This window comes from Trematomus bernacchii, unplaced genomic scaffold, assembly GCF_902827165.1.
Source record: "Trematomus bernacchii unplaced genomic scaffold, fTreBer1.1, whole genome shotgun sequence".
Classification (NCBI taxonomy): domain Eukaryota; kingdom Metazoa; phylum Chordata; class Actinopteri; order Perciformes; family Nototheniidae; genus Trematomus; species Trematomus bernacchii.
The window spans coordinates 2271685-2295186 of NW_022987609.1; the positions used below are offsets into that span (position 1 = coordinate 2271685).

At 40.8% G+C, this 23502-nt stretch overlaps 1 protein-coding gene across 3 annotated transcripts; it reads right to left on the reverse strand.

The window, feature by feature from the left end:
- Positions 1 to 2463: 2463 nt before the first annotated feature.
- On the reverse strand, positions 2464 to 23502 carry lima1a (LIM domain and actin binding 1a). Of its 3 annotated transcripts, none has more exons than XM_034131729.1 (11): positions 23267 to 23502; positions 21042 to 21234; positions 19411 to 19456; positions 15910 to 16317; positions 8798 to 8864; positions 7205 to 7299; positions 6662 to 6727; positions 6458 to 6509; positions 5435 to 5499; positions 5122 to 5255; positions 2464 to 4128 (listed from the first exon to the last, which is right to left on the reverse strand). In XM_034131729.1, exons 2-11 carry the CDS (start codon positions 21164 to 21166, stop codon positions 3084 to 3086), a joined length of 2103 nt encoding a protein of 700 aa, XP_033987620.1. In that variant the 5' UTR covers positions 21167 to 21234; positions 23267 to 23502; the 3' UTR covers positions 2464 to 3083. The 3 variants fall into 3 exon arrangements, with proteins under 3 accessions (XP_033987620.1, XP_033987619.1, XP_033987621.1); XM_034131728.1 differs by having other exon boundaries at positions 5435 to 5502; XM_034131730.1 differs by lacking the exons at positions 21042 to 21234; positions 23267 to 23502 and adding an exon at positions 19543 to 19613 and having other exon boundaries at positions 5435 to 5502.

Sequence of the window (23502 nt, forward strand, 5' to 3'; positions counted from 1 at the left end):
GGAGACCAAGGACAGTTGTAACACTTTTTGGGGTTTCCCCAATAAGTAAAAAACCATTTACACTAGGATAGCCATTTTGCTATATTATACATTTTCAATGTGTCAACTACTGAAACAATGTATTTAAGATGTTTTTATTAAATAAATACAGGTTGGAAAATGTATATATTTTTTAAACTCAACTGTACACAGGGACGGTTGTAACACTACATGCCAGGGACGGTTGTAACACTACATGCCAGGGACGGTTGTAACACTACATGCCAGGGACGGTTGTAACACTACATGCCAGGGACGGTTGTAACATGTTAATAACAGTTACCTTTGTTCATACTACATGACAACAAAGGTAGTAAAAGGCTGCGAGTGGAGGAGAGGATGCCACAGTTGGTGTTGGAGCTGCACTGGTAGAAGGCTCTGGTGGTGGGCGGTCTGTGACTTGGGATGGCGCAAAGTCGATGTCACTGAAAATATGTCTATTAAAAGGCCAAATTCCAGTGCACGCGAACCCTGCCTGGATATTTGAGGGCGTTGCAGCCAGAGGAAGGGCACTCTTCACAATGCCCGGCAGATCATAAATGGTCATTGTGGCTGTGTGCATTGTGTGCTTCTTCAGTGGCCCATATACAGTGCGATCTAAGGGCTGTAGTTTATGAGAACAGTGTTGAGGAAAAGAGAGGAGGATGATCCCATGGCTCCTGCAAAAATGAATCCCCTCCACAGAAAGGTGGGAGGAATGATTGTCCAGAACCACCAGCACTTTTGACTCCTGTGAGCTCTTGGTATGGGTCTGGAAGTGCTTGAGGAAGACCAAAAAGTCTTCCTCTTGCATCCACCCAGACCCACCTCACACAGGGACAATGCACACCAATCAACAATATTGAAACATTCGAGCAAATGAGCCATCATTGTAAATGTGCCATGTTACAACCGTCCCAGGTGGTCCGTGGTACAACCGTCCCAGGACCACCAGTAATTGTTCACCCCCTGTGAACCTGCCTGATTGCTAGCTTGACCCATATTTAGCTAGTTATATCTAGCTTACAAAACAGTGATTCTAATAATACTAGTTTGGATTCCTAGACATTTGACCTCAAGACAGTATCCAAAAAATACATCATATAATTTTTGTAATTTCTTTACCTCAGAAACACACTTTTGCTGATATCTTTCGCGAGAGATTTAAACATGGCTCCTTTTTTTCACAGCGACCTTTCCATCTAACTGCGCATGTGCAGAGTGAGTTTCATCACTCTAGCTAGTTTGTGATTGGAGATATTGAAGGTGTTACAACCGTCCCGTGTTACAACTGTCCCTGGTCTCCCCTACTATGAAGTGCATTCAGTCCTCAGATGAAACTTAACAATTTGTCCCTCTGACATACTCCAGCACCCAAAGCAGGTCACATTTTTTTATTTATCCAATACCATTTACGACCAAAAATCCTGCACAACAAATCCCCTTACCATCAATCTGTTTTTTGCTAATTAGTCAATGTTAGCATGCTGCCGGCTAAAGTAAGACTTTGAACATGTTAAACATTACACCTGCGTGGAGAGAAACTCTGGGATTTTAGCCTTTGCAGACCATTTACATCAGGGGTGTCAAACTCAATTTCATCGCGGGCCACATTTGCATAAAGGTTGCACTCAAAGGGCCGGTTGTAACTATATAAATATAATATATATATATATATATATATATAAAATAATATTACATTATTGCCTCTGAATTGGATTATTATCGGATAGGATAATAACTTAGTAATTAACTACATCTGAAAGCAGAAGTCCAGGGCAAATAATTGCAAGTCTCTTCAGTGCGCATGTCACAAAACGAGATGCATTGTGGGACATGTAGTTTATGGGCAACCTGCTTCTGTAAAGTGGCATGTAACCGTATAATAAAACGTATTATATTCTTTGCAAGCTCTTGCGGGGCCACATAAAATGAAGTCGCGGGCCGGATTTGGCCCCCGGGCCTTGAGTTTGAGACCCCTGATTTACATGCACCAACAAAACTATACAACACAAAAACCAAGAAACTCATGATAGAGCCCACTGAACATCTAACGCTGCGTTCAGGTCAATAAAAGGCATGTGGCGCAGTGGACAGGTTCAAACCCCACTGCAGTCAGCATGTCGTTGTGTCCCTGGGCAAGACACTTCACCCCAAATTGCTCCTGTGGGGATTGCCCACAGTATCGAGTATGTAAGTCGCTTTGGATAAAAGCGTCTAACATGTAACATGTAATGTACTGTAAAGGCATAATCAGTTTCACATCAACTTTGAAGTTATAATTAAGACTGGAAAACTGATTTTAGACAGCCTATAGCTTTATAAAAGTCCTCCTATCCTTCCTGGGTTAAACAAGAACAACTCAAGACGAAACATGTTGTATATAACAATTTATTTAAACAGTAGTAATCTAGGATATTTGGTCCCCTGGTTTTAAAAAAAAAAAAAAAAAAAAAATTCAGATCCAGTTATAACTCTTGAATTGTAAAACAAAAAGTAACAAGGTGTTTTTTGAGTTTAACATGTACATAAAGAATAGAAAAGAAAGTGACAAAGATGTTTTCTTCACAGAAAATGGTAACAGATCAAAGTGCTGGGCTGGCTTTTCTAAAACACAGTGGCTTCTTTTGGATGTATTATTAAAAGTGACTCCGTTTAGAAGCTACGTTAGCTGTAACAATCCCACATCATGGTATAATAATAGGCTCACATCATTGGTACTTAAAACAGCAGTTTCAGTCCAGATTAAGAGGCATCTAATGAGAATAGAAAATTACACAAAAATAGTTCTGTGTCATAACCATTGGACATTTTGAGATACAAATATTCATTACATGGGGCGTAAGTTTAAATATTTTACATTTAAAAACAAATGATGTCCGAGCGACACAGTGTTGTAAAAACGTTCTTGTAGGAATGGCTTTGAAGGTTTCAGAAAGAGGCACAAAGAGTTCAGTAGAGTTCACACAGCAACGCTCTTTTAGGAAGAGAAGAAGAAAACATCTGAAAGAAGAAGAAGAAGAAGGAAAGTCCTCCGAGTGTCCACTGATGTCATCGTGATCATTTTATACATCCTCCGCCTCCTCTTCCTCCTCGTAGTATCGGTTTCTCTTGATCATATCCTCCACCGTCAGCCCCTCCTCTTCCTCCTCTTCCTCCTGTTGCTGCACCTCCTCCTTATCCTCCTCCTCCTTATCCTCCGCCTCCTTATCCTCCGCCTCCTTATCCTCGCTGTCCCAGAACCCGACATCCTGGGAGGAGCGACTGGCCTCCACCTCGCCGTCAGGAGACGAGATCATCTCCTCCCGTTTCTGAGGCGGCATCTCCTCCTCCATCACATCCTCCTCCTCTTCCTCCATCTTCTCCTCTTCCTCAGGTTCTTCTTCCGGGGTGTCCTCCTCCTCTCTGGTGAGATTCTGCTCCGGCATGTTTTCAGCCTCCTCCTCTTCTCCTCCTGAGCTGAGGAGGACCTCCTCAGCGGGGGAATGACCTCCATCATGCAGCTCCATGCTTGCAGGTTCAGGACTCAGATCTCCGTCGTCGCCAGGAGGAGGAGGAGGACTCGTCTTCCTCACCTCTGGAGTTTGTCCTGCCAGAGTGAAGGGCATGCTGCGCTCCTTCAGGGAGGAGGTGCGGCGCAGAGAAGGGCCCTCTTTGGGCTGCTCGGGAACTGAATCCTCCTCTGGGGGCCACTTTGCTTTGACAGACTTCCCTGGGGACCCCTCCTCTGTGGCGGCTCCACTGCGGCCGCTCGACTCCTCCTGCTCCGTGCGAGGAGGCCAGGAGATCTTCAGCCGGCGGGCCTCGGGGGGTCTGTCGGACTTCTCCCCCGCCCCCTGCCCCAGAGCCTCCATGGTGGCCGTCAGCACGTTGACTTTAGCCAGCGGGGAGTCCTCCACGCTGGGGCGCTCCTCCTCCTCCTCCTCCTCCGGGCTCAGGGTCTTGGCTTTGGGCTGAGGAGAGGTCTCGGCGCTCTCCACTTTGCTCTCCCACAGCTCCTTGTGGGGCCGGTGGCCGAAGCCCTCGTCGTAGTTTCCTTTGGCCTTGAAGAGCTGGGAGAAGTGCGGCTTGCAGTAGACGTTGTTGTGCAGCGAGGCGTAGTTCAACAAACTGACCAGGAGGGGGGGAGATACAAAAGAAGACATGATTATCAAATCAAGTTTTATTTATATAACACATTTTTAAACGATTTTTGGTCGAGCCAAAGTGCTGTACATATAATAAAATACCCTACAGTAAAGACACTTTACAGCAAATACAACAGCACAGTTTGTTCAGAATATCAGTATGAGAAAAACGACACCCTCTGTCCTTAGACCCTCACATCGTACAAGGAAACACTTCCAGAGAAAAACCCACATTTCAAAGGGAAAAATGGGAGAAACCTCAGTTAGAGGATACAAAAAGCTGCTATGACCATCAAGCAATATATTTGTTTGTGTAGTTCTATGGCCTTTGTGAATCTGAGACAGTTCTTTCAATCATCAGACAAACAGATTCAGGCAGCAGCAAATCAGCAACAATCAGTATCCTGATTTAACATTTACTTTCTAGGAAGTGCACACTCAAACGAAAATGACAGCAAATCTGTTTCACTTACTAAGCCAAAAGTCAAGGAGAAACACATTATTTTCTAGCAGCAAACGCACTCTTAGCAGGGCAGACATATTGCAACCTGGGATGCATGCAATGAAAGTACCCAACTTTTTGGGCTGATAAGTGGACACTGTATATTTTACATTTATATTCAATATAATATTGAATAATCCATTTCTTGCACAATTAATAAATATCCTGCATTATATTTTGTTACTGGAAATTTGTATTTCGACATGTATATTTTGCTAATGCTATTTTATTTCTGCTTCAGAAATATTTTGCCTTGTTTTTTTATGCTGCAACGCAAACATTTCCCAAATTGGGATCAATAAAGTACTCATCCATCCATCCCATTATTTCAGAGATTAGACAGGTTGGAATCAAAGCAGGGCCACTGCGGTAAGTGGACATTTTTAAATGGTCTGTACACTCCATCAGTGTAATAATATGAGCTCCGGCTCTTTTCAGAAAGTGTGTATGTATGTGTGTGTGTGTGGTCCTAACCTGAGTTTGGTGCTGCAGTGTGAGCAGCGGAAGCAGGAGCTGTGGTAAACGTGCTGATTGGCCACGAGTCTCTCCAGAGGATACACCGTCTTCAGGCACGTCACACACGTCTCCCTCACAGGCAGCCGGAAGTTCTACACACACATAAACAGTCAATTTAATTCATTCACACAACATTTGATTGAGCTGAGCAAAAAGTGTTCTCAATCATCAGGATACACATTCAGAATGGCCAAAATCCTGCAGGTATATTAGCTTTAAATCAGCCAAATGTTAACATTCAAATACATTTTTTTTTCCTGTGAGGACTCACTTTGGAGGTCTTGGGCTGAGCGGAGTCTTTCTGATTGGAGGATACAGGAGTGCCGTTGGTGGAGCCTGCTGGGTTATTTAAAAAAAGAAAAAGACTAGTATGAAGAAAAGGAGTTGACAAGTTGTAACCACTAGATGGAGCTGAATTCATGTTTCATACAATTATAGATTACACATACAATGACATGTGTATTACACGTATTAGATACTCAGAGCCCCCTTTGAAACAGCTTTTCAGCCATTGCAAAACATGTTTGGTAGAAAGCACGATCCTATATTAAAAGAGGTACGATGCAGTGCTGCAAACGCCTGACGCTACATTTCTTATGTTAGAATAAATCAATAAATTATCTGCAAAACCAATTCTTTTACCAACATAACATTGAGATCGCTCATTTCTGCCTGCAAAGAATGCCAACTAACCGGGAGGATTGCAGCTTTCCAGGTACATCTTATTTTGAAAACCTGAATGGACGGTTTATTTTTTTTGCTCGGTTTTTATTTTCTTTATCATTTCTTCCTCTGTTTTCATAGCGCCATTTCTGCTACACTTGAACAACACTTTCTTCATTTAATATTGAAACTGGCTTCCCTGGAAGTGGACAGTTTACCTCTGTTAACAATTACATTGAAAAAAGTACGATTGAATGAGTTTTATCTAACTTAAATGTTTTAATTAAACTTAATATAGTAGAAATATTTTAGCAATTGAGCATGACCATTATATTTTAAATAATAAAATGTTTTAAAATCTCACATACCCACTGCAGTACTCCAAAGTACTCTGTGTACTCATGACCTCATTTCAGAAACACTGTAGTTGTTAAATTAATTATAAATAACTCAGATTTCTGGCATTTCTGAAACACTTTTACAGACTGGATTCTTTGTATTAATCTACTTCAGACGCTTCAAATCCATTAACCACACAAACATCTGCTGTAATGACGGAGCGATTGCCAAGTTCTCATTAGGGGAGAATTCCTATGATCTGAGGTCAGATCAAGACAGGAAAGTGAATTACCGTTGCTCTCGGAGGTAAAACCTTTCCTGCCGTTTGCCTCGCACTCTAAACTCTGTAACAAGAGAAAGAAAGGAAGATTATAAAAGAGGGCAAAGCAATCACATGTTACAATGTGACAGGAATTACAGACATGCACTGAAACATCTACCACGTCTGAAATATTACGTTTTTATAATCAAATTATTTTTTAATAAGTCTCCTCACAAAGTCCAGAGAGCACGGAGGAACGTTCTCCTTCTGCTTTCCACAGAAACTGTCCTGCTGATCACCCTGAGAGAATCACAAATAAAACATTTTAACTCAGTGTAACTTTAAAAGATCACAAACTCATCCTTTAAGCTGTATTTAAAAAAATATATAAAACTGAATTAAGCTTTAAAATAACACTGAAAATTGCCTAAAATAACTGAATACAAATAAAATTTAAAACTAATACATTTGAATAAGGCTGTAAATAACTAAATAAAAAAAGAAATCCACTTGAAACGTAAAAAAGGCACTACATATCAAAATAAGGCTATGAAGATCAATGGAGTGTCCCTTTAACAAATCAGTTAGCATTGGTGAACAGACACTCAAGTACATATCTTTTTACTGCACAATGTAAGCTTTTATTTTTGTACTTTAAGTTAAATTTAGATGCTGATACTTTTACCTAACTAGAAGTACTGAGTATGAAACGTTTCTCCAGTAAAGATAACTGTAATGAAATGCATTTTGTTTTGTCTGATTGACACGAGTACTCACACTGACAGAGGAGGGTGTGACTTCCTGTTTGGAGATGGCCGCCTGATAAAGAGCCATCCTGTCCCGGAGAGGCGTGGACTCTGCAAGACTTCCATCTGATACAAAAACACAAAACTGACGAGGTAAAACTGATGCCAACGTTTCAAACTTTATCAACAAATAATCACACCGAGCAAAACCAAATGTGATGTTTTATAAAGCACAGTTGACCTCGTTTGAAGCTGATTTTTTCAAACTGGTTAGAAAACGTCAGGAACACATTTAGTTAAAACAGCATCTTAACCTTAATGTGATTTTTTGATGGATTCTGAGGCCCAATCAGATGGGAGATACAGGGTCCCACGTTTATGCTTAAAGCCCTCTTTGTGCACCAGGCACTCCTAAAATCAAATCGGGAGTTAAATCCCAGATCAAATGTGAGTTAAAGTATCTAAACATATTGTCTTCAGTGATTTAGATGCTACATGAAATGCTTGTTTCCTTGTCTTAATTATGCAATATCCTTATTCATGTTGAAAATAGAGCTTGTGATGCAGTAAAAATGTCAGACTTGATCCGACACTAAAGTATTCTCTTAGTGAAGACAAGATGTTTCTGTTCAGGGTCTACTTCCACCCATCCCGGTTCAGATGGTTAGTCATGCAGGCTGTGGACAGGAACATGAGGTCAGGAGTGGTGTGGAGTGTGCAGTGTGCAGGGGGAGGGGGGAGGGGGGGGGTCTGCCTCACTTCCTGTGCTCTCTGGAGCTGACCAGAGTTTGTGCAGCGCTCACTTCTGGGAAGGATGTAATCCATCCCGAGGAAGGCGGGACGACAGCGTGTTTGGGTGAAGAAACTGAGAGGCCTAACAATGCTGGGTGTGCAGATGAAGGCTTGTGAATGTGAGAGCATTCAGGGATGTTTATGCCTTTGACGGAAAGAATATCCATTTGTCTTTATATTTGTTTTTAAAAGCAGCTATAATCAATATTGTTATGTTAACAATGGGTCACTAGAGCATTATCACAGAAAGAGCTTTTTATTTAAAATGTCAGTTTCTTTTTGATTTTCAGGCCAATTCCATGTTTTTGTTTCCATCTTGTTTCCAGGTAGCCATTTTGAGCTCTATTCGATGTTTTAGCATCTTTTAGCTCATTATTTGGGTTTTAGAGCTATATCTTTACAGCTTTAGTTCACTCTCATGACCCTCTGTTGTTTTTGGCCAAAGCAGGAAAGTGAAAATGCACTTTAAAAACTCACTGTACACAACCTGCTCAGAAGCAGACTGACACAGTTAGCGTCTATCTGGTGAACATAAGGGCATTTAGCAGCTTAAGAAATACATATTAAAAAGGAGAAAGTAGGAAAAAACAAATAAATCTTATTTGTATTTGTTAAAGTGCTCCATGTTTCCGGTTTGAAGCTGGAAAGGGACATTTTTCGCATGTTTCCCCATTTAGCTTTCTCTACATTTAATTCCTTCCTTTTTACCTAAAAAAAAATATATATATATATATATATATATATATATACATATATATATACACATACATACACACACACACACACATATAAAATGCCCAAAGAACTACTAAAGAAAAGTCCGAATGTGTACCTCCTAGTAGCTGGTCCATGTTGGCGGTGTTACCGACGCTTCCTCTTCTCGGCTGCTCTCTGGACCCCTGTAGAACGAAACAAACAAGAAGCAGACACACACACTGTCAGACAAAAATGGTTTAAAAAGAAGTCAAAGGGACAAAAAAGCAGCTCCAATGCGTCCTGCATGACCTCCAAAAACACACATGCACATAAGTTTGCTGACACACACTCTGAGCCAGCTCACATGTCTCTGCCAGTAGAGCGAACCGGCTGATAAACACCGCTCATCAGGAAGATCAGAGTGTAGAGGAAGAACGTGTGTGTGTGTGTGTGTGTGTGTCTACGACCAAACCACTTTAATCCCCTTATGAGCTCAAAGAGACGGAGCCTCAGACAGACACCGTCTGTCAACAACAGCAAGAAACAAACTAACTCATCAGTTGTAGTTCAGACCCTCCATTAATACACCTGCAATCTATAACAAAGACAGATTAAAGCAGAATATTCTTCTTTAAACTCATGGGTGTGTCCTGTCAATCTCCGAAGATGCATCATTCAAAATGTAAGGCCACAACCTTGTGAATCCCTTACAAAAAATAATAGGAGCTTTATTATATCAAATGTTGTTACATTCAAGTCTCAACATCTCAGAAGTGTAACTCCTCCTCCCGACAGCCGTGCCAACATGAGGGCACACATCCTACGGTAGAGATGACACAATAAGTCAGATGACGCTTCAACTCATTTAGCCTTCAGGCTGTGAGAAACATCTCCGATCCTTCACCTGCTCAATAGATTCTCCACGGAAATGTACAAAAGGTTCAAACAGTTTTCACCCTTTTGTGATAACAGATTCAGTGCCAGTGGTTGAATACACAATGTGCGGGTACTCCTTCACGGGTAAAGGTTATACTTTTAAAATCTTACTTTAGTAAAAGTGTTATACTGAAGACGAATACTAAAAGTATCAAAAGTGGTTTTCTGCAAACTCATACACTCCAATACTTAGTAAAGGTATACATTAGCCATAGACTAGCTGCATATAGAGCTCTTCAAGTCATTTTAAAAGCACTTCATGCTTTTTTTCTGAATGAACATATTTTACAACTACATTAACTTAATAAGCCGTAATAATTAGGAAAACTGATTGTAATAAAAGACTATAATTGTCAACAGTCTCCAAATAACTAAATTAATTTTCCCAAACTAACAATATCTGCCATTTTAACTTGAGGTAATGAATGCATTTATGTTTTAGTGAAGTTGTATTGGTAAGTTTAAGTGCATTACTTTATTTTCCACCACTGTTCAGTGTTAAGTTATTTCCAGGTCCTTACGCCTGAGCTGCCCTCTGCGTCCTGACAGGCTCAGAGTCTGCAGGCTGCAGCAGGTCAGAGTTGTGAAAGATTTGACAATAGAAAAGAAAACAGATGTTGAGGTGAAGACTGAAAACAGCACGTAAGATTCAGACAAGTTTATGCGCATCACTTATGTAAGATAAAAACACTTTTGATAAGTTTCCCAAGAAATGATCAACAGAGAAATGTGAAAACCCCTCTAGTGACAGACCTTGCTCAGAACTTGTGAACTTGTGTTAATCCTCTGTGAAAAGTTAGAGTTGTTAACTGACCACAAACATGTAGTCAATTCATCCAATATTAAAGGGGCCCTATTATTTTCATTATCAGGTTAATTATTGTATCTTGTGCCTCTAATGTGACATGTCTCCATGCTTTAATGTTCAAAAGGTCTCTATTTTTCTCATACTGCAGCACCTCTTTTCACCCTCTGTCTGAAACCAGAGCCCAGTCTGCTCTGATTGGTGAGCTGGCCGGCTGTGTTGTGATTGATCGACCACAGAGATGTCCCGCCCCTTAGCCTATCAAGTACAATGTGTTTGAGCGCTAGCCAATAGAAGAGTGAGTGTAACATAGTGAGGTCACTATGTTACGGAAACAATCAAAGCCTTTTCAGACCATTTGCATGCACAAAAACCTTGAACACATTATAGGAAAGGGAAAACTGTAAAATGCACAAAAAGAAAGGCCCCTTTAAAATACAAACATTAATTATCGCAGCTTTAACACGAAACTAAACTTTGATCCTTTTATCAGGAGAAGATAATAAACCAGACTATAACAAATGAAGTAATCTGAGACTCAGGAATGCAATAGACATGCAAGCATAAATAATAAATATTAGTATGAACACACTCAGAGTTTCTGGCTCCAGAGAACATAGTCACATCCTGACAAAAGAAACGTCGTCATCATATGATCAATCCCCGAGGGTGGATTATCTTCCACAGACCGGAGGTGCAGTTTTTAAGAAGAGGGGTGCTGGTTTGCATGCATGCGTGTGCACATGAGGAGGGGGTGTAAACATATGTGTGAGGGGGGGGGGGGGGGGGGGGATGTAAACAAGCAGCCGGGCCATGCAGGTCCCAGGAGGCTGGATCAGCGGCTAGACAAAGAATCTCCTGCTAATCCTGATACCATTAAAGCTCCCTTACAGACTGACTTGCAGTAATAACCCCACCCGTCCCTGAACCCACCACCGGAAACACACTATTCAAAGACAATAGGATGTTCTTACATTAAGCAAAACAAAGACAGAAGAGTGAAGTACCCAAATAATAAATTATACCCTTTTAAAACAATAATTATATTGATCAAAGTTAGCGCACCCAGTTCAAGCAGCCATTGATTAAGTTAGCTCATTAAGAGGCTTTCATAGGCTGCTTTCAATGCAGGCACCTCTGCAGCCACGGCACTAAAAGGCCTCTTTCAGCTGCAGAGAAAACATACTAATCTAAGTCAACAAAAACAGAGAGGAAAAGTCAAAGTAGACGGTGTGTCTCAGCGCAAGGAAGCCAGGCGCCTGTGCAGAAGCTAAACAAAGAAAAAAAAAAAATCAACCCTGTATTTAAAGTGAATGGAAACACCATAGCTACCTCTGGTGAAGGCGAGCGGAGAGATGAAGGGGACGAAAGAGCCGGCAGAAAGATGGGAGGGGAAGCCGGTTCGGACGGATCGTATGACTGAAGCCGGCAGCAGAGAGGAGGCACAGACAGGCTTACAGCGGGGGAGACGGAGATGGTTTTAGGGGAGGAGGGGACGGAGACTGGGTGGGAACAGGAGAGGCGACAGGGAGCAGGTGTTCCAGGGGGGGGAGGCTGCTCACAGGGGGGCGTGTCCTGATAAAGAAAAGGTGGGGACGGTGACAGGAGGGGGGGGGGGGGCAAAGTGTGCCATACAGGGTGGGTGTGTGCAGTTATTGTCCCTCAGCTTCACAATAAAGCGGCAGGCGGTCTGGGTGGAGTCATTTTTGGAGGAGCAGCTGGTGCAGGGGGGGGGGGGGGTGACAGTGGGAGGAAAGAGGGAGGGGAATTTGGGGGAGCCGTGTGTCGGTGGGAGAGAGGGAGGGGTTTTCTAGGAAAGCAGGCTGAGGGGTCAATTAATTTCAGAGCGCCTCATGACTTCATGCTTTGCTCGACCCGAGGAGGGGAGTTAGAGGGGAGGGGGTCTACGAAGATACTGGTTGGGGGGAAGATGATTAAAAGAGTTTACAGCCATGCTAGCAGCTCTGTGAGGCTGCAGCTAAATGCTAACACTACAATGTTCTTTTGTTTATGTATCCCAATATCAAACATTAGCATCACAGGGGCTTTAGAGAATACGACACTGTTAACACCCTTGCAGCAGGAAATGATAACAATTTAAATGCTAATAAAGATAAGAGGTACTTTAATAAACAAGGGTTTTGCAGTTTTAATGTGTAACCTGTTCACCGTTTTAATTTAAGTTGTTAGCATTTGCTTTATAGCATTAAGCTCAAAGTACAGCTGATGGGAATTAGGGCTATTTGACAGACTTTTAGTATAACCAGCACGTTTTGGCAATATTTCCATTGGCTAGGTTGTATGTATGGTTTTGAAATAAATTGGCATTTAAATTGACCACGCTACAAGAACAATGTTTAACCACATTCAGTGAAGGCTTGTGGATGTTAACCTGCAAGAAGAGCAGGCCAAACCCATAGGAAATGTGTAAAAGCCACAACAGGAATACATTGTGATCCTGCTGGTTTTAAAACATGGAGTGCTGTCCAAGTTTAAACACATTTGTATAGGGAAATTAGTCACAAGAACATCCCTGATGTGAATGGCATAAGCTAATCAAGTATTTGGTCATATCAAAGCATTGGGCGGATACAAATTTAGCCTTAAGATGGATCACCAAAATTGTTGCAATTAATCCAGAGGGGATTGTTGGAGTTCACCAATTTTGACCATTATCCAGTTGTTGAGATATTTTACTCAGAACAACAGACGTAGACCACATGATGGTGCTACAAGGTCAACTAAATCAATAGTATTCATCCTCAGGGGAACATGAATGTTAGATGGATTTCCACAAATGGAGATTTGTGCCTACAATAAGCAGCAACGTTGTTATAAAGTTAACAAAAGGAATATCAGGAGATCACGGTAAAGGAGGAGAAGGGAGGGATGAGAGAAACAAAAAGGGGAATGGAAGTAGGACCAATGAGTGGAGAAGTGGACACTATGGATGATTAATGAGGTGGGGCGGGGGGAAGGGGGGAGAGCTTTGATGGCCGGAGGGGGAGACGGTCTGAAGATCAGCTGTCTGCAGTCATGAGCCGCAACATTACATCATCTGCCGCGAGAATAAGAGTTCAACAAAGAGAGGAAGAAGGCCGAGCCCCAGCCATACAGTGGACGCTATTGTAAAAGAACTGTAAAGATCTTGTATTACTGCTCGAGGATTCCCCTAAAACAATCCCTCCTTTGCAAAGACAAATATGCAGTTAAAGACTCTCCAACTCCCTCGAGCGCCCCTTGATCTCACTTTTTAAAATTCCCACATACTGTAGGAGGTCAGTGTTTTAGTGAAAGAAGTGGAAAAACAACGTCTTTGTTAGAACAGCACTTTTTCTTTTTCAGATTCTGACTACACATCTCTTTTTTCACCAATAACCATTCCTTTGTTGGTACTGGGTCCCAGGGAAGCTTTAAAGGTTATCTGAAGTTTATAGTCTTGTGATTTGCCTTCTTATTGCTGGAGTAATCACTTTAACATCCAAAATGTGTGTTAATTCGTAGCTGCAAGCACGATTTATTCAAGGTTGAAAACTATTTTAAAAAAAGGAGTATTTTGGGGAATCTTTTAAGATGAGATAATTGATAAGACATCTGTCTTATAGCTGTACAGTAAATACCACACTACAGCCAGTAGCCAGTTAGCTTAGCACAAAGACTTGAAAACAGAGGAAAAGGCTAGCCTAGCTCCCATTACAACTATGACTAATTAATTTTACACTTAGGCATTAGTACGGGTTAAACAAACTTGATGCTAGGCTATATGTTCATTAATGAGTTTCATGTAGATTGTGTTAGTTCTGAAAGCCTATTGGGCCATTTTAGGTAAAGATGTTTACAACCTGTGAGCTAAGCTAAGCTAACCAGGTGTGGCTAAGCTTAGCTAATCAAGTGTGGCTGTAGCTTTGCTGTACATGAGGTGTATTGATTTTATTTTCCAACTAGGAACCAATGGGATTTGGGGCTGAGAGCTACGGACTATAACATTGTTGGTCTTTGTCTTTGCCAAAAATATCCTCATCCTTATCAAAAAAAATGGTTTATGCATGATTGGTGAGAGGTGAGGTTTGAGCCCGTTTGTCTGGCAGACAATACTGGAAAAATAAGAAAAATATTTCACAGGAATGGACGAGCAGAATTTTTTTTAGGAGTGTTTTTTAGCCCGGGGAGTTGGCTCCGAGTTGCAGGAGGAGATGTCTGCTCTGCTGCTTGTGTGCATCCAGTCAGGCAAAGTCAAAGAGAGTCACATGTGTGGTTCTCCTATGTCTTTTGACCTTACCCCTTCAGAGGAGTAACACAAGGATGTCAGTTTTAATCTATAAAAAGGAACCAAAACGGTACAGTTGTAGAAAAACCAAATCAATTATCTGATTGTTGCAAAAACACCCTCGAGCTACGAGAAGTTCAGTGATCATTGTGTGGATTCGTGACTGGCGATCATGTGACCCTAGTCAAAAGCTTGACCTTAGCAGCCTTAATAACTGTCGTCATATTTCCTGATCAATAAAGTACAGTAGAGTTCAGAGGACACAACACAAAGTCCTCAGTTAAACACACTGAACACTCAAACGGCCTCTTAACGCCTCATAAGGGCCTGTAATGTTCTCTTCCTGTCGTAAATGGACGCTCTGTGTTGCGGAAACACAGCGTGGCCTTTGTTAACGTGTCACACCTCCAGCACTTTACATGTTACACGCCTCCAGCCAATGCATGACTGGACGTTAAATACTTCAACTTTTATGCTCCACAAATAGCAATTAGCTGCCCCGCAGTGCATGAAGCTCCGGCCACTGATGCTTGCTGAGAAGACGTAAAAAGTCAGCTGAGTGTGAGTGTGAGTGTGAGTGTGAGTGTGAGTGTGTGTGTGTGTGTGTGTGGAGATGATGCTGAAGTGAGGCTGCACCATGTGACTATCAGCATGACAGCACTGGAGGGTTCTGACCTCTTTGTGCCAAGACCGCCAGACTCTTTTATTTAAACTAGTTATTAGGATTCAAGATGAAACTAATATATTGCCAGGTATATGAATCCATAAGTGGAGTTATATTTTGTATTAATAATGTAAACCTGCAAAGTAACTAAAATGTTGTCAAATAAATGTAGGAAAGGAAAATAGGACAATATTTGCTTTAAATGAATGAATGCAGTAGATGTATAAACATAAAAGGGAAATACTCAAACAGCACTTGAGTAAATGTACTCACTTTCCAAAACTGCAGGTGAAGAACAGAAACCCCCCAATCATATTTGAGATGAGTGGCAGTTAGTAAGTCTGTATGGCTTGGAAACCGGAGGGTCGCCGGTTCAAGTCCCCGGTTCAAGTCCCCGAATGGACCAAATACTGAGTGGTGACTTTGAAAGGTGCCCTAAAGCAAGGCATCAGACCCCCACCATGCTCCCTAGGCTCTGTTATAGTTGCCCACTATCCCCAATTACTAGGATGGATTAAATATCTATTTCTTAAATTCACTGAGCGTGCGGTGCGACAATTACATCTGAATCCTCACCTTGTCGCTCAGGTTCTCTCCCTTCTCAAACATCATCTTGAGGCTGTTGAGGGGGACGCTGGGCTTCTCACATTCGGGTACTTCAACCGGCGCTCCCTGATGCTCCTCCGACTCTCTGCTGGGCTTCTCCTCCATGATCAGATCCTCAGGAAGAGCCGACTGCAGCTGGTGGGAGCTGGACTCACAGTGAAGCTGCGTCTCCGGGTCGATGTCCTGGTCCTGAGAGGGTGGGGCGGTCTTCAGGGTCTCTGCGTGGTTCTGGATGTGTGATGTGGGCGCAGGTTTGAGGGTCTGAGGGTTGCAGTCCTGAGGTTGGGCTCTGAGGCTGGATGACTGCTGCTGTTCCCAGCGTTTCTTTAAAAGACTCAGATTCCCGCTGCGCAGTGTGGAGGGAAGAGGTTCTGTGACCTGCAGATGAAAGAAACACTCAGCTGTTTACACTCAGACAAAATGCAATCCATTACCCTAAATGCATTTTAATCCTGGGTCCAAAATTAAAAAAGGGGGCTTTGTCTCCAAATCAATGAAACAACATTGTATTAGTTTATCATTTCTGTCTCTAGTCTGTGGTTCTCAGCTCCTATCACACAGAGTACTACTTAAAAAACATACATCTTTGAAAAATGGCTCACAAATATAACGTTTCAGACTTGGCTAGTTTTCAGTAGAAAAAAAAAAAAACGGAAAAAGGAAATATTGCATTGGTTCAAGACCATTTTCAGCTGTGAATGAATCCTTGTTTGATGCTTTAGTGAATATTTGTGGCGGTATAGGGTTTATGTGGTAATTCAATTCAAATGAACTACAGTATGCGTTTGTTCCTGATAATGACGGAGCAGAGGAATCGTATTGATCAGGCTTTAGATATACGAAAAATAGTTAAAAAGGCTCAATTGTTTATCAAGGAATACTTCGCTTACTATCCCATACCACTAAGAAACCTATCAAATATTCATATTTGATAGTGACATCAAAATGTTTAGCATGTAAAAACGACAATTGATTTTCAAAATAGTTGCAAATTAGTTTTCCGGCAATTGAAAGCAACTTAAAAAAGGCTAAACAATGTTGCATCTTTCCGTGTCAGTCAAAAAAAAAAAAAATTATTCCAAGCATAGTAGATGAACAATGTTGCTAACAATATCCCTGACACTCAGGGCGAGGTCTTTGAAATTGCTCAGTTTGTCTGACCCACAATCCTAAACCACAGATATGTTCAATTAACTTTTATGTATGATGTATGAAAATAGTTAAGATTGCTTAACAGCAGTAGTCTGATGCAGATGTGCAGTATATGAGCATGTAAGAAGTTTGGATACATTATTTCAACAGAGCAGTGAGAAGATAAACCTCCAGCAACACAAACAGTCACATACCAACATGTTAAATTGGATGACTCACTATTTCTGTTAAAGCTTTGTCAGAGCAGACAAACCCACCGAGTAGCTGCTCTCTGAAAAGTAGTTTTTAGTTGTTTCAATGATTTCTATCAAAGTCGAACTGATGCAACCTGATCCTCCCACCTCTAAATTAAGCTAAAAACACACACAGCTTTGTCAGCAAATCATGCAAGCAAACACTTTCACCTTTGAAAGAAGGGAGACACAAAAGACAAAGAGCTGCTCAGCATGCGAGTCTATAAACCTGAATCAGCTGGATACAGAACAAAAAGCTGGGAAACTTTAGGAAAAACCACAGAAGAAAGTAAAAACCTGAGCGAGACGCTGAAGACACGGCTGTCCGGTGTGGGTTGTCTGTTTAAAATCAATGTGTGTGTGGGTGTGTGTGTGTGTGTGTGCTGCCCGGTTACAAGCTGTCCCAGATGTGAGCGCCTTGAGAAGTGATCATAGCAGCATGAAGTAACCGGCCCACCCCCCCTCCTGCAACACGGGGGAAGGAAACAGAGAGGGAGTGAAGGGGGCGAGGGGCGGAGGGAAGAGAGAAAATCAGAACCAGAGACAGTGGGTGAGGGAGGGAGGGAAAATAAGTTCAGGAAATGAGAGAAAGGGTAAAAGGGGAGTGTGAGCCGGACCAAAAAACATTCATACAAAGCTCAAAAAGAAGCTAAACCTGGATAAATAATCTCCTGATAAGATTTGGATGTTTGTTTTAGGAAATGGATTTGATAGAAACACCTACCCTGACTTATCTACTTTTATAGTTTACTGCCGATTATGATTTTCCTTATTTTCTGAATGCTACAAAACATTCGTTTACAGGAGCAACAAACCTAAAAGCCCTTTTAAAAAATTAAAAATGTCCACATGATGAGATGCATTAAACCTTCAAAAAAGATGTTATGTCTCCCCCCTCTGACAGTAGGTTAAATTACACACACACCGTCATCACGTTTACCTGCAGGTGACCTCACTCTACAATCATAGCCTTATAAGGCTAAAATGCAACAGTATGAAGGACCAGTGGTGAAAAGAAACCAAGTACATTTACTCAAGTACAATTTTGAGGTACTTTACTTAATCATTTACAATTTATACTCCATTACATTGAGAATGTTGTACTTTTAACTCCACTGTAACTGCCTGAAAGTAACCAATTGCTTCAAGTTTTCATAAAAAAACCTATGATCTAATAAAATATGACGCATTACTATAAAACTTCAGTCTGTCCGTGCAGGTGTTTTGTAGCCGATTAGACGTTGGATTGTGAAAATGCATGCCAAAATAATAATAAGGTTGGGGTTTCTTTTGCCATAACAGCAACAGGAGAGTGTGTGAGGATGTGTGTGAGCCTGAATGTGCACACCCTTACAATCATGAGGAATACAAACTTCATACCGGGTACAAAATATATAATTTTAAATACAGATGAAGGGTGTACAATGTCTTTGAACTACACAACTGTTGATAAAGAAGATTATGTCCAAATATGCCAGCCACAAATACACCACATTGCTTCAATCACCATTACTGTTCGATTAACCTTTCCAAGAGTGACCGTATGAAAGTCTAGTAAAACTAAATAATTTGGCGAGAGAATTAATATGCTCTTGAATTACGGAGGCATTTTTGCCCAAGCTAATTTTCTACGAGTTAATACTGTTACATTTTTTGCTTCCTGATACCAGTTCTTGATTTAAAAAGACAGTTTTTGTTCTCAATAACCGTAATTTCCCCTACAAACCTGCATGACTACGGGAGAAGGACCACAATAAGCGAGAACACTACTTGCCTTTAAAAAATATATTTATATAGTCTTAAAATTCAGACAACCCTTTAATATATCCTAAAACATCATATTGTTCTTCAGGGTATTGGGAGCTCTATTATATTCTATCCTTTCTGTATAGAGTACTTTTATACTGCATTCACTTCATATTCTGAGTACATTTAGCTGATACTGTACTAATATACTCAGTTGAACGCAGAACTTTCAGATATCAGATTATTGTAATATCGATACTTTTACTAGAGTCAAGAATTTGAATATGTCCTTAACCACTGTGAATTAGTATAGTCAGACATATTTAATAAAGTTACGTACCGCTTTCTTCTTCTCTGCATTTCCCTCCTCTGCTGCCATCTGGTACCTGAGAAAGAGGAAGAGGAAGAGGGTGATTTAGAGAACATTTAGTGTCAAATCATCACCACATTCTGCTGCTGAACCCACACACACCCAGAAAGATAACATGAAGTATCCTCGCTCCGAAAACATTAGATCATTTCATGCATTACAAACGGAAAACATGTGACCCACTTTGAGATACAGAGCAGGAACAGGAAGTTACAAGTGGTTTCAATGTTTATGTTTCACTTCTGCTTCAAAACGATAAGGTTATAATCAAATGTTCTGTAATCGTTTAATTTGAAAAGTGAGATCTGAAGTGAAAAACCTTCAGTATTTGACAAGAAAGTTGCAATTATTACCAAAATATCTAAAACGTTTTTTCTCTTTCCTATCAAGCCTTTCATCAGGTGACTCGAGTTTCATCGCATTAGATTAGGTGAGACTACAACACATCTTAAATGTAACAGTATATTTTGAGAATATGTTACAAGATTATGCATTTTACAGATGTGGATCAGTGACAAATGTCCTGCTGTTTCTAAATAGTATTCAATATTATAATATACATCTGAACACAATAACTTGACCATTTCTTACACACATTGAGAACAAAAAGAAAACCATTAGGCTTTAACAAGTTGTCCTCAAAGTTATTGGATGTGGGCCGCCATTTAATTGTTGTTTGATAAGGTTTAGAATTTTTTTATTTTGTAATAAAATGTGTCTGAAAATACACTTTACAGAAACAAAGACAAATCAGGAAATGTGTAATCGTTAAAAAAACATATTTGAATATGTACACAACTTTGATGATGCGTTCATGACTTCCTGTTCCTATGACGCCGTGTCCCAGTGGCTACAAGAGCTTTTATTGCACAATTTCACTTAAAACGATTATTTTATTCTAAAATGGTGCAACCGTCACAAAACCTAATTCCCACACAGAATAAAAAAAAGTGTTCTTATTCTCAATAAAATCTTTGTGCAATCATGTGAGCTAGTTACCTTTGCTGAATCACTGTCCAGCACGGCTAACTAGTTATCCAACGCTGCCTATTTTTATTTTATAGCTTGTACAAGTATGTTTTACACATGGCACTAAAGGCTGCCCTCCATGTTATTGTAGGCCCAGTTTAACATGCAACTCAAGTGTATGAGTAGGTCGCAGAGGGTCACTGCTCGGTCTTCCAGCTCAATGTTTTTCACCTGCCTGAAAACATTGAAGACCCCTGCTGTAAGATGTATTGCCCTGAAAACAGAGCAGTACCAACCCCTAGTGGTTAGAGGGCGAAAGTGTAGAGAGGACCTACAGTATGTAACCTTCTCAATTGACAAATAAGTAACTTGATCTGTTTAACAAGTGAAAGAGAAAAAGCTTTGGATGATGGTGCTCTTATACAATCATCAGTATAACTCGGCAAAGTCTGTGAGCCAGAACTGACTGAGCGGATGGTTTAACTTTCTAACAGAAAAGAGGAAAATAAAAAACAGCTGATTAGCAATAAAGTGATGCGAGAAAACCCTGTGACCTCATTTCCAAAGTGGCTGCTGGTGAATTATTAATGACCCTCGTGGTCAAAGCCAGAGAGAGCTAAAGTTAGACTTACTTTGAGAAGCGTTCTGCGATGGCGTTCTTTTTCCCCCGGGCGGAGATGATGGACAGCTCCTTGGCGGTGACCCTCAGCGACTGGGACGCCCACGGTCTGCGGCTGAACGGAGCGGCGGAGGCCATCTTTGTTGTACGTCTAGTCTGAGCTATCAATCCGTCTCTGCAGTTTGACAGGAACACACGTCGTAACTCTGAAAAGGACACGAAAAACAAAAGTGATTAAACGCATGAAGTAGATTATTTCACTTCCTCCTCTGTACTTTTGAAGAGTTAAGACTAGACTTTAAGCTGAAAGAAACACCCTTTATGTGCACATAAAGCTTCATAATAAAAACAAATAATACATTTTAATTGGAGCCTTTCAGGACACCTTACAATGCTTAAAAGGAATACTTAAACACAAACATAAAAAGAGCCTTACCACTTTTTTCTTCACTTTTGTCTGTAGTGCTTGCTTTAAATCAGATGTCCCAGTTAGACTGCTACCTCAGTACAAATCCTCACTCAGAAATCAATATTTTTGCCACATATGACTGTCACTGCAGCCTGCACCCGGGTTCTGAGTCAGAAAGTCAATAGAGCGCGTCACGCAGACATCGACCATCTGTTCCCTGTGCTCTAACTGAGCCTGCAGGGCGACTAGCAGCAAGACAACAGACACCTTCCCTGCAGAACAACATAGACCCTCCTGTATACACACACACACACTTTCACAACACACATGTCTCTACCTGCTTCTGCAACTTCAGAGGCTTGAGGCCGAGGGCATGCAGACACACGCGGCAGACCATTCAGCTTGTAATAAATAAGTAACTGTCATCTGTGAGTTATACACGCTCCGGATGAATTAAACAATGAGGCCGACGAGCGGCTCGGTGACGGCACAGCCTCCGGGCTCCACGTCACCCAGCAGGTGGACTATTGTGCCTTTTCGTGCCTCGTTAGTTTCTACAACAATGTTTCCTTTGAGTAAGAGTACTCCTCAACAACTGGGTTTTTTAAATAACTCCACAAGAAACATTTATGACAGAGAATGTGACATTTCTGCATGAAATAACTGATTTTAAACAAAAAAAACTAGCTATTCAGGCAGGCAGGATTATTTTATTGGATTTATTTTGTAATATTATCATCCAATTTGAAAAATGTTGTTCTTTTTTGTGATTTTATTTATCAAGTGTAAATGTCACAATTTGTTTTATTATTATTCATATTTTTCACTTTTAAATTAATTTAATACACTTTCATCGTTTTTATTATCTCGATTGCATTGGTCTCCCATTTTTTGCGATTTATATTTTCACAGTCTCAATTTATTCTGTTTTATTTCCAGTTTGTCAGTCATCTGTAAAGCTCTTTAATCTGCACTAACCTATAAGGAAGGTACTTTGCATTTGATTAATTAATGATAAAAGCTATTTTCAGTATCAATACATTTACTTTTCAACATGTTCTACAATTTAAAAGACAAGAGATCAGCAGATTGTGTCATGTGAGAAGCCAAACCCATTACATGTTTGTCACTTTTGTTTGAGATGTTGGCCCCTCCCACAGCATGTCATATGTGATTAGTTAAATTACAACACACTGTGGGAGTTCCCCAATTAGGATCTGCTGCTTCATTTTCTACAAGCACAAGAATGTCAACTTTTGCTCTCAATCTTTGCCTCCTTTAATTCATTTGTTAATCACTTTCTTCCATTAAGATGCCCTGAACCAAATTTGAAAAATAGTTTGGCTCATCGAATTAAAATACAAAAACATTTTTAAATGACAAAAGGAGGAAAAAAACCTCACATTTGAAAGAATGGCAACAGCGATTGTTTGAGAGTCACTTCAGTCATCTCTATTTTACGCGGTCACACTTCGCATCACAACTTGTCTCGGAGACAAAAATGAAGGATGATAGTGACTCTGTCCAGAGTGCGATGCAGGTCTCCTCTGTCACAAGGTTTAGATTACAAACAAAGCAGCATGTAAAAGTGACCATGCAAAGTTTTAAAAGTCATGTGTCAAAGGAAACAAAAGGTCCTCAGTATCACCATAAAATTACCCCCGAGGTTAAAAGAAGACAATAGTTTCCTGATTTCAAAGAGGTGATAAGATATCATGGATGTATGATTTCAAACTTCAAAGAAACACATGGTAAAATACATCAAAAGAAACCTGACATTTATCCACTTTAAGTAAAAAAGAAAGAAGTCATAATTTAAAAATGCCAACCTGTGACTTTCTCAGCTGTTCTTCCTCCCTGATGTGTGTTTCAGTCGTCCGCTACTTGTATATTTCCTTCTCCTTTTCACTCCTCAGCAGCTGCCACCTTTTCTTTTGAGTAGACAGGGAAATAGGAGGAGTTCCCCACCGCTCCCATTTAACTCCTGCCGGCCAATGAAAGAGCAGCATTCACCTCCACCTGGCAGGTAGGAGCTCGTCCAATCAGCAGCGTGAGCTCAGAGCAG

Bases quoted from the DNA above. Each gene is read 5' to 3' on its own strand.
- lima1a (XM_034131728.1), bottom strand. From the start codon at position 21,166: ATGGCCTCCGCCGCTCCGTTCAGCCGCAGACCGTGGGCGTCCCAGTCG. The intron at 19,457-21,041 runs GTAAGTCTAACT...CCTCTTTCTCAG, and splicing joins ATCGCAGAACGCTTCTCAAA to GTACCAGATGGCAGCAGAGG. The intron at 5,503-6,457 runs GTAATTCACTTT...TAAATAACCCAG, and splicing joins TTTTACCTCCGAGAGCAACG to CAGGCTCCACCAACGGCACT.